This window comes from Xenopus laevis, chromosome 7L (genome assembly GCF_017654675.1).
Source record: "Xenopus laevis strain J_2021 chromosome 7L, Xenopus_laevis_v10.1, whole genome shotgun sequence".
Taxonomy (NCBI): Eukaryota; Metazoa; Chordata; class Amphibia; order Anura; family Pipidae; genus Xenopus; species Xenopus laevis.
The window spans coordinates 16002777-16017500 of NC_054383.1; the positions used below are offsets into that span (position 1 = coordinate 16002777).

General features: G+C 38.5%; 1 protein-coding gene across 3 annotated transcripts in view; it reads right to left on the minus strand.

Moving 5' to 3' along the window:
• dpysl4.L (dihydropyrimidinase like 4 L homeolog) overlaps positions 1-5722 on the minus strand; it is a 37372-nt gene extending 31650 nt beyond the window's left edge. The window contains exon 1 of one of the 3 annotated variants that reach the window (XM_041568602.1): positions 5285-5720. In XM_041568602.1, coding sequence (XP_041424536.1) covers positions 5285-5608 — 324 coding nt within the window. In that variant the 5' untranslated portion in view covers positions 5609-5720. Of the gene's footprint in view, positions 1-1631; positions 1918-5284 lie in introns of those variants that run through there. The other 2 variants (XM_018224264.2, XM_041568603.1) reach the window with 2 other exon arrangements.
• Positions 5723-14724: the final 9002 nt, after the last annotated feature.

Consider the following 14724-nt stretch of genomic DNA (forward strand, 5'->3'; position numbering starts at 1 on the left):
CGCTGCAGACAGGCTGTAACATTAGTGTTCTTATAGCTAAGCTGCGTGACTGTCCCTTTAAATGATAAACAATGCAGTCTGATGTCAAAGCACTTTGTTTATATAAGGATATGTAGCCACTATTGTAACATATAGGGATAATAAAAGTCAACAGAGTTTCATGACCATATAAAGGTGACTTTTCATTTTTAAGGGTACCATGTTTTTTTTTATAATACATAAGTCTAATAGTCATGTAGACATAAGTCATCACTAAGCACTGGCTGTTACTGATGACATCACTAAGCACTGTTTATCAGGATATATTTTACAGATTATGTATAGCTATTGAGTAGGACCTGAATAAAGGGCAAGTTACAAAATGCTTTAATCATCTCTAGACTACTATCTTATCACTAATACGCAATAAATACACCAATATACAGTTAAAAGCTTGGAACATAAAAATGTATTTTCATCTAATACTCAGTGAGTCGGCAAGTCATGAATATGTATGAGCCACAGCTCTACTGGAACAATGGACCTGACACTGACTGGGTGGGGGTTTGTTTATTCAACAGACTCCATGTCTCCCCCAATCAGAGCTGATCAACAAAGACACAGCAGAGCAGGCCAAGACTCTCACGTCTTACATTAAAGGGATATAAATAGAATATCAGTTCAGATGAGTAATGTTACTGGAGGTTACTCCTCACCGACAGTATTGATCTCACCCCCCAACAGGACAGTACTGGAGAAAGGACACACAAAGGGTTAATGAGTGTGCAGTACCAGGGGGCAGCTGAAAGTTTTTGACTGTGTTCAAATCATTAGGCAGGAAAACAGTTAATAATGTATCTGCCCTACAGCTCTGAAAACCCTCAATTTCTACATTTTTTCCATTAAAGATACAAGAATCCGAGAAATTAACATATTTGTTTGAATTTGAGAATAAAGCCCATGACCCAGTTTCATTAGCCGGCTGCCAACATATACTAACTCAGGGTATCACTTCAATCCCCTAGAGCAGAGAGTCGTCCTTTTATGCACCTCCCCCTCCCCGCCGTGTCTTGTTGAACTGCATTTCCCAGCAGCCCTTCTACAGCCTTCAGTTGTCAGTGGCATGCTGGGAGCTGTGGTTTAACAACAAGCGGCAAGGACTAGAGCATCCACAGTACAATATTCTGGTGTCATTACAGAGAAGGGACAGAGAGTCTCATCATCACTGGTGGGTTTCTCCAATGTGCACCAATTAGAGCAGCGCTGTGGGGAATTTAAACTCGATACCCAATTCTCACTTTGTTTTGGGGGCACTGCAGGTTTATAGTCGGGAATGGAGAAATGCCGTTTGTACCCAGGCAGGGGTGATATAAATAACTTCAGGAATATTTCGCCAGGCTCACCTATACATCATCAATGATTCTTCTTACGTAACAAATACCCCTCTCAGTACCAATCTTGCCAATGGCCATGTATTATTGCTGCAGGCATCAGCTCCCCTATATCAGTGCCTGGGGGTATCATGAAGGTCAATCAGTTGTTCTAGGTACCTGCTCCCATTTTGGCTCCCAGTGTCCGTGGCCCTAATCTGATATGATATCGATGTACGACCCCCATAGCCTAGCAAAAGAATCCGACCCCTCTCCTCTTACCGTGAGCCGAGGGATGCTCTTCTTGCCTTGGTAGGACATGTTGGTCCGGCAGGCAGCTCCCAGCAGATGCAGCCTTATTGTGCTTGCCTTTCAGATGGGGGTGGGGACTGCGCCCCCCCCATCTGGCCCTTTTAGTATGTGTGTGTGATGTTGGAGATGTAGAAGGCTCATTGGCTCCCCCTGCCCTGGAAGATCTCCGTCCTTCATTATAATGATCGCTCCATCCTCCTGTAACTGCTGCAAGCAAAGCAAAGGGACTGCTCTAGCTCCCCCAGCCCAGGGCAGACAATAGTAGAGAGGGGAGCTCAGGCTGCATGCCATGTGGCAACTCAAACTCACCCCCTCCAGACACAAATGGCAGCTTCCGAGTGACCCCGCAGGTGCCAAGGCTTAGGAGGCATGATTAACCTTTTCACTGCCAAAACCTGCATCTGTTTCAGTCCAGCTGCTGTCACAATACATTGGGGATTCATAGAGCACATACAGGGCAGAGAGAGGTAGGGCCCCCAACCACAGAGGGGACAACTGGCTGATAGGAGCATGTGACCCTGTGGCCCTCCATCTCTGGTTCAATTGCAATTCTCAGGATCCCCATGATAGCTTTAAAGGGGAACTATAGTGAAAATGAAAATTTAATATAGGCTTCCTCATGCTGAAATAAGAAACGTTCTACAGTAAATACAATCAATTTAATAGTCAAGTTTATATTCACTATCCCTCTCTCAGCATCTGTTTCTCTTCATTCTGTCTTCATGCAGGAGTTGGGTGTCAGATAGTCATTGACAGTTAGATCCAAAATATCTTATAGTGGGAGCCTTTCCTAGCAGATGTATTAGAGCTCACTCAAATAACTGATTCCAGTACAAACAAAATCTAACAAACTAACTGCCTTTTTTTGCACAGATCCTGCATGTAGAGAGACATGATGTCTGGTGATTTTAATATAGTGAGCTCTAATATATCTTCTAGGCAAAAGGAGCATCCTTGGTGAATAATTTATTAAAACATTAACATAAACACACCCACACATATATATATATATATATATATATATATATATATATATATATATATATATATATATATATATATATATATAGATCCTTGATAAAGTTCCTAAGAAAAATGTTTAGAAACATCTTTATCTGTTATTTGTACCTGTAAGAAAAACATTTCTGGACCCTGTTATTCATTTAAAGTGCAATTGTCCAATATCCAAACCAGGGACCATTGTAGATCAATACTACTAATGAGTTACTGCGGGCATACTAATATGAAGTGCCTGTATTATCATTCCTTATTATGTTTTATTAGGATAATTTCAGTTTATTACTTTATTATCATGTTATAGAGAAACATGCACCATTACTTTTTTATTGGGATCACATATTGATGTGACCTGGACCAATGTAATATACTGTGTAAGATATTTCACTCACTATACCCATCATCATCATCATTTATTTATATAGTGCCAGCAAGTGACCCAGTGCTTTACAATAATTTAACAAATGGGTTCCAGAATAAAAATTGGATGGGAGGGCTGTGCTATCTATCTATCTCTATCTATCTATCTATCTATCTATCTATCTATCTATCTATCTATCTATCTATCATCTATCTATCTATCTATCTATCTATCTATCTATCTATCTATCTATCATCATCTATCTATCCATCATCTATCTATCTATCTATCTATCGATCTATTATCTATCTATCTATCTATCTATCTATCTATCTATCTATCTATCTATCTATCTATCTATCTATCATCTATCTATTAGTATTTCTCAATATGACCCAGTATAGGTTATTTTTATTAATAGGAGTGTTTGTTTATTTGTCTATACATCTATCTGCCTTTTTGTCTATGTTTCTGGCTATATGTCTAGTTATCCATCTGTCTATCTGACTATCAATCTACCTATCATCATCTATTTATCTAAAAATCTGACTATATCTTGTCTTTTTTCTTTTTTCTTTCTGTCTGTCCATCTTTTTTGCTATCCATCTATTTATCTGATTTAATGTTTGTTTGCCTCAATCATATCTACCAATTATCTGTCTATCTATCTATCTATCTATCTATCTATCTATCTATCATCTATCTATCTCTCTATCTATCTATCTATCTATCGATCTGTCTGTCTATCTATCTATCTATCTATCTATCTATCTATCTATCTATCATCTATCTATCTATCTATCTATCTATCTATCATCTATCTATCTATCTATCTATCTATCTATCTATCTATCTATCTATCTATCTATCATCATCTATCTATCCATCATCTATCTATCTATCTATCTATCTATCTATCTATCTATCTATCTATCTATCTATCTATCTATCTATCTATCTATCTATCTATCATCTATCTATTAGTATTTCTCAATATGACCCAGTATAGGTTATTTTTATTAATAGGAGTGTTTGTTTATTTGTCTATACATCTATCTGCCTTTTTGTCTATGTTTCTGGCTATATGACTAGTTATCCATCTGTCTATCTGACTATCAATCTACCTATCATCATCTATTTATCTAAAAATCTGACTATATCTTGTCTTTTTTCTTTTTTCTTTCTGTCTGTCCATCTTTTTTGCTATCCATCTATTTATCTGATTTAATGTTTGTTTGCCTCAATCATATCTACCAATTATCTGTCTATCTATCTATCTATCTATCTATCTATCTATCTATCTATCTATCTATCATCTATCTATCTCTCTCTCTATCTATCTATCTATCTATCGATCTGTCTGTCTATCTATCTATCTATCTATCTATCTATCTATCTATCTATCTATCTATCTATCTATCTATCTATCTATCATCTATCTATCTATCTATCTATCTATCTATCTATCTATCATCTATCTATCTATCTATCTATCTATCTATCTATCTATCTATCATCTATCTCTGTAATATATATCTGTATTATATTGTGATTTTGAGCTTTTCAATGACCCTTAACCTGACTCCCCGTCCCATAATCCCAAAGTGTGAATAGATAAAACATCTCTCAGACTAATGATGACACAGTGACTAATGGCTCTGCATCTGGTAGCCATGTAACCCAGAAGAACATTAACCAGCATCTCATACATAAAGTTTGTTTCTGGGCAAAAAAGGTGAATTGCACAATTAGTACACTTGGCAGTACATAGGTGACAGTTAAAGGAACACTTACTATAAATTATTTTTTGCTGTTGTGCCTCTACTTCTGACCTTATCCTTTATATCAGAGTTTCTTAACCATTTTTCTCAGGGGGGTCAAATTTGGGATACTGTATCGTTACTATAGACCCAAGTTTACTCACCTTATTTTAATTACTATTATTGTTGTAGCAGGACATGTCACTTCTTTAAGAATGCTCATGGAAACCTACCATAAACGGCAGGGACCCAATCGAGGTTTATGTAAAGTAAGGCATTTAGAATCTCTACTCTAAACTTACCAAAAGGTGCCCGGTCACGTGATCACAACATCATTTCAAGCCCAGTAAATTTTTATTTCTACCAGACAAACAGGAAGCCTGTGCTTGAAAGAGTTGTATCGGCTCAAAGCCAAATCTCAATATTAACGCTGTCTCTATTCAATTGCATGGAAGTGAGTGGCCTTTGAGCGAGATACTCATTACCTGAGGTGTTGCATCCCCCGTGTTAAGCTTGGTGGACCCCTGGATTTCCACATTGTCAGTTGCTTGTCTGTCCAGGCTGCTGAGACTGCCACAGTCGCTCCCACTATCCGATTCAGGACTTGACTTGTTCATTTCCATCTTTCTGCCATTTTTCTTGCCGACACTGAGAGAGTCAAAATTGATGGTTTTATTTTCAAAAGCGCCCTCCACATTGCAGAACATCCCCCCATATTTCTGCCTGGGTTTGGGGCTCCCTGAGCCCAGTGTAGAAAAGAAGTTGTTGCTCTCTCCATTGACTTTCTCCCTGCTGCTCCTCTCTGCCATTGTTGCTGAAGCTCTGCTGGAATTGAAGCTCGTTCCCTGATAATCCAATGTGAAGTGTCTGCTTGCTCTGCCAGACTTGATTTGAGCAAAGGGACCCTGAGTAAAATGTGTCACATTATCCCCTAAGGTTATCCCCCAGCTGCCGGCTGATTGTAGGGCCGAGTGCACTGTCCAATGGGTGTGGTGCTGAAGTCGTTACTAGTAACTGCCTTTATTGCCAATTCTGGGAAGAACAGATGTTTATAATACGACAAGGGGGAAAAACAGACTTGATTTACCATTCGTTTAACCAAACTCTTAGATTTTAGTAACAGAACCCCCTGCCTTTTACACTGCCATGTTATCCAGCCATCGATCTTTAATAAGAACCTTGAAACGATGATACAGCAACAACAACAAAAATAGATTTTGATGTTACAAATTAGGAGCTTCAAAACTAGTTCAGGTACGGAACCTGTTATCCGGATTTCTCAGGATAATGGATCTTTCTGTAATTTGAATCTTCCTACATTAAAGGGGGTTATTAATTAAAGTCAGAATGCCAAAAACTTGTATTTTTTGGAATTTATTAAACCCAGAGGGTGTTAAAAGTCAGAATAAAAAAGAACTTCAACTCAGACCTGCCGAGTTCATGTATGTCAATGGGAGAAGTCTGGAAGATATCCTAATGTGCGCTGGGTTTCGTGCAATAATCCGAAGATTTCGGGCATCAAATGCAAAAAATTAGTTCGATCTGAATTTTTCTAAATTTTTTTGATTTTTTTTTCCTGCACAGGGAATATTTCGGGAAAAATGTATAGATAAAAAAGGGGGAACAATTGGGTGGTGTAGCTTTCAGAAAATAATGAGATATTTACGGATTTTGATAATTGACCCCTTAAGTCTACTCGAAAATGTAAACATTAAATAAACACAATAGGCTGGTTTTGCTTCCAATAAGGATTAAGTATATCTTAGTTGGGATCAAGTACAAGGTACTGATTTATTATTACAGAGAAAAAGAAAATTATTTTAAAAAATCTGGATTATTTTGATTAAATGTAATCTATGGGAGATGGCCTTTCTGTAATGCGGAGCTTTCTGGATAACGGGTTTCTGGTTCACCAATCCCATACCTGTATTTCAATTAATTCTGATAAATGGAAAATCCAGTATATTTCAAGTAAGTATGTAAAAGCCAATCGGTTTTTAAAAAAATCAGGTACATTTCTGGGGACAGGGATTCCAAACCAGGGGTTACTGGAAATAAGGGATGATTGGCAACTGGACTGGCAACTGATATTCATGAATATTATCCTTGTTTTGGAGAATGTCAGATGCGATTGTGAACTGCAATAATTACATTTAATTTACTATGTTGGTGCTGCACTGTAAAGGTAAGCCTCATATCTGTAGTTCAGCGCTGGTGATTTATAATGTAGGCGCTGAATAATTCCATAGAAAATATCAAAAGTAGTCACTGGAAATAAAACTTTAACCTTATATTTGTATTTTTAATTTGTAGTTGATCCTTCGTGGTTGCAAGTGCTTTCTGTATCACCTCCTGAGTTGGGCGGGTTCTTACAGTAAAGATACAAAGGAGAGGAGGGCAAGTATTAAAAGACCCAAAGGAGGATATCGTTACTCGATTTGGCCTAAAACACCCTGCACTACATTGGGATGATCCAAAATGGGGGGCCTTGAGAGACCCTTTGACCTCAAAGCACCAATGCTGTCCTCATCCAATGGCATTTTCTGATCCACCTGATAGATATCTGGATGATTTTTTTGGCCAGACATTGATTGGGGCAGGCTGGAAGAACCCCATCTATTAACCAATAAGCCGGCTAGGTCTGGAGGAGTCAAGTCAGCAGCTATTATTGGCTTGCGTATGGCCAGTTTAAGCCATTGCACCTTTCCATTTCCCATAAGTTGAAGGTGCACCTATTAGCCCCTGATTTAATGAAAAAAAGTGTTTGTGGTGGTTCCCTGGATGCTCCGTCACTGACATCCTGTTGGTGATATCATTACATTATGAAAGTTGGGAGACACGTACAGAAGCAGAATTACTGCAATTGAATCTTTTATTGTGCGTCCACAATAAAAGCTTAAATTTCAGTTATTCAGCTTCTGTGTGTGTCTCTCCCAACCTTTCTATTCCCTTGACCCACTCATTAACTCTGTAAAATGACCTCTCACTTTGTTAAAACAGTGTCCTTCCTTTACTCGGGTTAATACTTCTGGAATAACATAATAACCCAAGTCATGAAAACAATTTAGGAGATGAGCATAGCGGTTAGATATGTTCTGCAGCCTCTGTTACATGTGTCCTTAAAGGGTCATTTCACTGGTATTCCAGGGTCCTTTGCAATTGTTCTCTCATGTGTCTCCATTTCCTTCCTGTAAAAAAAACAGGCCTGTCCTTTTACAAAAAGGGCAGGTTTTCCAAAAGGCAGGATCGCGTACTCTGTTTTTTTCCCTTTAAATTAAATCTATTTTAATAAGAATTCATTCTTGGTGTGGTATCTGTGTTATTGCTTACAGGTACTTCCATCGATTGTGTGACCTTGTATCAGAGCTTGGACTTTCTACGCCGGGCAGGTTATATGGATTAACCCATTGTACTGTACTTTCAGCAGAACCACGGGCTTAACCCTGAAAGTAGTGGTAAAACTGCAGGGGGCAATAAATAAAGGGTCTATGGCCAATGGGTCTATGGATTAAATGAAGGGTCTGTAGATATTTGCACGTAATTATTTCCCCTTTAATATTTCAGCCCTATATAATGATAAGAGCAGCCCAGTGTAATGGGAGACACAGAATGAAGTGAAGCAGTAATGTATCATGTCCCACACAGAAGTGGTCACAAAACCCTACACAAATACTTTGCCCCTTGACTCTTAGCAGCTGAGGCCACTTGCTGAGCATCTGGGCACCCGGGTCTCTCCTGAGAGATTACAGTATGGAGTTGAGACCAACCTCAGCTGTGAGTTAGGGGGTGTTAATTGTTCATTTCTAATAGACACCCCCCTTGCCATTGACAGCCTGCTACAGTCACCAGGGGTCCCATCTATACCCCATTTATCACTAAATGATAGAGCACCTGTCCAATGCTCCCCTACTGTCTCTGTGCAACACTTACTCCTTGCTTGAATGATCAGCCAATGAGCTGACTCTATATAATAAAGAAAAAAGGAAAGAATATCTGCCCCCCCTCCCAACAGGACATAACTAAATATATTTACCTCTGGCTTTGAATGAAAAGTCGGTCACATAAGTCCTTATCAATAAAGTCCGTGAGGATGAATACTTATAGGAATAACATCCCTGAATAATCAGAGTCACTGAGCCGGTACCCATAGGGTTTAGTGATGGTTATGCACATCACAGTGATTCAGAACTTTAATATAAGGTGTTTATGTATGTTATTGGGTATGCAATTTAGTTCAGAGTATCTAGTAGAACTAAGTCAAAGGCAACTGGACATTTAGAGTTTTTTTTACTTGAAGGAAAAAAGCTCTAAATTGACTTAATTCTACTAGATACTATAAATATCATGACCTGGATAAATAAGAATCTTCATAGACATATTAGTTCAGAGTAATCTTTTTGTTTTATCATGGTGAAGCCCTGGTGGTCCCCAACCTTTTTTACCCATGAGCCAGATTCAGATGTTAATAGAATTGGGGAGCAACAAAAGCATGCAAAAAGTTCCTGGGTGCCCAATAAGGGCTATGATTGGCTATTTGGTAGCCTTTATGTGGACTGGGAGCTTACAGGAGGCTCTGTTTGGCAGTACACCTGGTTTTTACCAAAACTTGCCTCCAAGCCTGGAAATCAATAATAAGCTCCTGCTTTGAGGCCACTGGGAGCAACATCCAAGGGGTTGGTGAGCAACATGTTGCTCACAAGCCACTGGTTGGAGATCACTGGCCTGGTCTTTTCACCAGAGGGAGCCACAGGGCACCAGGCCTGAACTTATGTCCAACTATCATGAAGGTGCAAAACTATTGTTAGAGAGAACAGAAAGTAAAGACACTTCATTGGGCCCAGGATATGTGTCTCTGTCTTGGTGCTGTGAGATTTGCTGTGAGTATGTATAGAAAGGATGAGGGGTATTGATGTAGGGCGGGATCCCCAACCGTTTTTACCCGCAAGCAACTTTAAAAAGAGTTGGGGAGCAACACAAGCTGACTGGTGCAAAATAAGTGCTGTGACTGGCCATTTGGTAGATACTATGTGGACTGGCAGCCTACAGGGGACTCTGTTTGGCAGTTCACTGGGTTTTATGTAACTAAAATTAGCCTCCAAATCAGGCATTAAAAAATAAGCACATGCATTGAAGCCACTGGGAGCAACATCCAAGGAGTTCATGAGCAACATGTTGCTAACAAGCAACTGGTTGGGGATCACTGAAATAGGGGAATAATAATTTATAAAGCTGCAGCCCCAGGCCCTCCCAGCTGGCACCAACCTCCTCCTGGCCGTTACACAACCAGAACGGAACTGGGAAGGAGCTATCAACTCAGTTCTCAGTGTAAATGAGGCCCATTAGTGGCATCCCATACCTAAAATAAAGACCTTTGTGGACTTCCCACAAATTTAAGCCTACATGAAAAAGTGTTCATAATAGTGCAAGATGACATTAGTTACACTTCATTTCAGGCTGCCCTGTGTGGTCTAGAGTAGGAACTACTTCTTTGGCCGGGAAAAGTGGCCAGTTGGCAGAAAAACAATAAAGAACGATGGAATCAAAGTAGGAAAGTCAGAGGGTCCGAGTTTTACTTGGTGTAGATGAGACCAATGCAGTAGGACAATTAGTATTGTGGCTTCAAGGTGTCAACATTTCTATACACAAGCAAGGCCTTTATCTAGATATCTCGATTACATTTGCCTTTATACATTTCTTAATCCAGTCGTTTTGCTTCAATTAAAAAAAAAAAATCAAACTTCCTGTGAATTGAACCAACCATTTTTTATTAAAAGTTGACAATAAATTATGTACTGTACAAATGAATAGAAAGTATTTAATATAGATATATATTTTTTGTTTCTTGTCATATTAATCACATTAAAAAAATATGTGTAAAATTTATAACTGATCAACAGAAAGCCCCCTATTTATGGACTGAGCGTTACTAGACATGTCACACAGGAACCCTTCAGGACACAGAGAGAGGCGGGAGTGTCTCTATCAACTGGTTATGTTTCGGCAATATGATATTTGGGACAGAAGCACATAAATAGGGCATTTATAACATACAATTTTTACATCATTTACATGGGAATATTTTACAGCAATTAGATAATATAAACTGTACAATAAATACATACAGAATCCAATTTGTGTATATATATATATATATATATATATATATATATATATATATATATATATATATATATATATATATATATATATATATATATATAGACATACACAACTCCCTGAGTCTAAACTAAATCCACTACTGTGCAAAAAACACACTCACCAAATTAAGGTCGTGATGGTGACACCGCTGTATGGACGTCCCTATTTGGCACTACCATTGACTCCGAAGTAAAATGTTATTCCTCCAGGATCTACAAGCTGTGTAAGGCACTCAGGGTGTACAGAAGGCTACGAATACTAAAGGGCAAGACATTTATTAGTAACGGCCACAGTGTAACAACAGCTTGAGCGGTAGGTAGTATACGCAAGATAAATACCATGTGTTCTTTGAGGTCAACCTCCAGAGGCTGTATCTCATGTGGAATTTAGTTTAGACGGAACCGAGATACTTGTGCACATGATGAGAAGCAAAACCATGAGCTTTGTTTATGTACAAACAGGGATAGCCCAAGGGCCACAGTACAATCCAACCAGGACCTTTCAGATGCAGGTTAAACTTAACATTCATTGGAGGATTCACTAAGTAGATAAAGCATGGAACAATGTAGGGTATGTTTCTTTACATACAATTATGATGCTCATTCCTAGGATGTTCTTCTGTTGGTACTGGCAAGAGCGTTGTCCAAGGACCATCCCCATTGATCAGCTGCACTTTATATGGGTCTCATGACTATGGTTCTCCTGGAGGTTCAAGGCAACCTCTTGAAGGACCTGGAGCAGGGGACAATGTCATAGCAAATACCCCTCATCATGGTCTTGGCTTGCACACTCTTCCATCACGCTTCAGTATCTTAGAGACTATGAGATGCTGTTTTATGTTTCTGAGCAAAGTAATATTCTGAGTCTAACCTGCCATGCATACCCCTGCAAGAGGATTCTTTTGGCATCATGCTTACTTTATACTGATAGCCTTTATTATAAGTAACAAGGATGGGCATCTCGTGGTTCACAGGTTTTGTTCAGGAAGATGGAATTGCTGGAAAAGCTGGATAACCACAAGACTTTCAAGGCAAACCATGCTAATGTTCAATAAACCATCATCCATGTAGTTTATTCTTGTAAATAACCCTGCAGCCGTCATGCACTAATGGGACAATTATCCCAGGGAACAAAAACATTTTCCCAGATTATCCACATGAGGCTGGAGACTGCAGATAGACCTGCTACCTTCCATGAACAGAAGCAACTATAATTGCTGAGCATAAGCAGGAGGGCAGTGAAAGGCCTCTCTGTGGGGGGTTGACGTAGAACAGGTCAATAGTGAAAGGCAAAAGAACATCAGTTATCCTCAGAACTGTAAGAAAGATAAGAACAAGAGAAGAACAAGAAAGGGACTGTGGGGAAACAAGGCAGAAGGCCAGATTCTTTCATGGATTACGACTATAACAACAATTATCACCCACGACAAGGGTAAAATATAAACCAGGTGATATATATGGATAATTTAGATGGTATTGTTTACTATATACTGTGATGTTAACATAATTTAATTCAAACCGCATCAGTTAATAGCGCTGCTCCAGCAGAATTCTGCACTGAAATCCAATTCTCAAAAGAGCAAACAGATTTTTTTATATTCAATTTTGAAATCTGACATGGGGCTAGACATATTGTCAGTTTCCCAGCTGCCCCAATCATGAGACTTGTTCCTGCACTTTAGGATGGAACTACTTTCTGGCAGGATGTTATTTCTCCTACTTAGCGTAACTGAATCAGTCTCAGTGAGACTTGGCTTTTACTGTTGAGTGCTGTTCTTAGATCTACAAGGGAGCCGTTATCTTATGTTAGGGAGCTGTTATCTGGTTACCTTCCCATTGTTCTGTTGTTAGGCTGCTGGGGGGGAAAGGGAGGGGTTGATATCACTCCAACTTGCAGTACAGCAGTAAAGAGTGAGTAAAGTTTATCAGAGCACAAGTCACATGACTGGTGGCAGCTAGGAAACTGACAATATGTCTAGCCCCATGTCAGATTTCAAAATTGAATATAAAAAAATCTGTTTGCTGTTTTGAAAGATTTCAGTGCAGAATTCTGCTGAAGCAGCACTATTAACTGATGCGTTTTGAAAAAAACATGTTTTCCCATGACTGTATTCCTTTAAGGGATTATTGGGAGATCTCCTTTGTGGTCCCCATTTGTGATTGACTTCTTTGATGTTGGCGGCAGTTGAAGAGCAGCACTAAATATTGAGTTCTGTCCCTTGCTCTTAATTGGCAGTGCTGAAATAAAAGATCCTAGGTGCAAGTATTTATTCAAGTCACAGTATATTGTTTGAAAAAATAATTTAAATATGCCACAGTAATATATTTAGAAGTTTGGGACCTGTCTGGTCACCAGCTCTTCTCCACCTTCTGTATCTTTGGTAGTTTCTTGGAGTATTATCCGTTATCCGAAAACTCATTATCCAGAAAGGTCCGAATTACAGAATGGTCGTCTCCCATAGACTCCATTTTATCCATATGATCCAAATGTTTAAAAATTATTTCCTTTTTCTCTGTAATAATAAAACAGTAGCTTGTACTTGATCCCAACTAAGATATAATTAATCCTTATTGGAAGCAAAACCAGTCTATTGGGTTTATTTAATGTTTACATGATTTTCTAGTAGACTTAAGGTATGAAGATCCAAATTACAGAAAGATCTGTTATCTGGAAAGCACCAGGTCCCAAGCATTCTGGATAACAGGTCCCATACCTGTAATACTTTGTACATTTTAGCACTGAGCTTATACGTCCAGACTTCCAGAACTGATCCAGAGAGATATTACACAGCATTACTGCTTTTCCATAGCATCACAGTGTACCATACAAATCAATCAAACCAACCACAGAAGCATTTTCCTTGTAGCTAATGAGTTTTAGCTGCTTAAATCAGACATGCAGAAGGAGCACTTCTCATCTTATGTAATGTGAATACATCTTCCTATTCACAATCCTTCCAACTGACCTTTATGCAGAAGGAAGATATTTCTATAGATTTATTTTTACAGAATAATAATCCAGGAACCTTGAAGTGGTTCAATTAACGGCGAAAGGATGAATAATTTGATTAAATGCTGTTGCCTTTACTTTTCAAATCAACTTAGCAGAATTTATACAGGTATGGGACCTGCTATCCAGAATGTTCAGGTTTCCGGATAAAGGATCTTTCCATAATTTGGATGTTTATACCTTAAGTCTACTAGAAAATCACGTAAACATTAAAATAAACCCGATAGGCTGGTTTTGCTTTCAATAAGAATTACTTTTATCTTAGTTGGGATCAAGTACAAGCTACTGTTTTATTATTACAGAGAAAAAGGAAATCATTTTTAAAAATTTGGATCATTTGGATAAAATGGAGTCAATGGGAGATGGCCTTTAAGTATTTTGGAACCTTCTGGATAACGGGTTTCCAAATAATAGATCCCATACCTGAATAATGGATCCCATACCTGTATATTGCTCCAAGACTTAAACTCCCAAAAAGGCAGAAGGTACTTTTGGTTCAGCGCACACTTCTGCAGTACAGTATGGGATCTGTTATCCAGAAAGTCCAAAAATCACAGGAAGTCTGTCTCCCATAGATTCCATTTTAATTAAATAATTACATTTTTTTTTTTAAATGATTTCCTTTTTCTCTGTAATAATAAAACAGTAGCTTGTACTTGATCCCAACTAAGATATAGTTAATACTAATTGAAAGCAAAACAGTCCTATTGGGTTCATATAATGTGTATTATTGGTAGACTTAAGATAGAGGGATTCA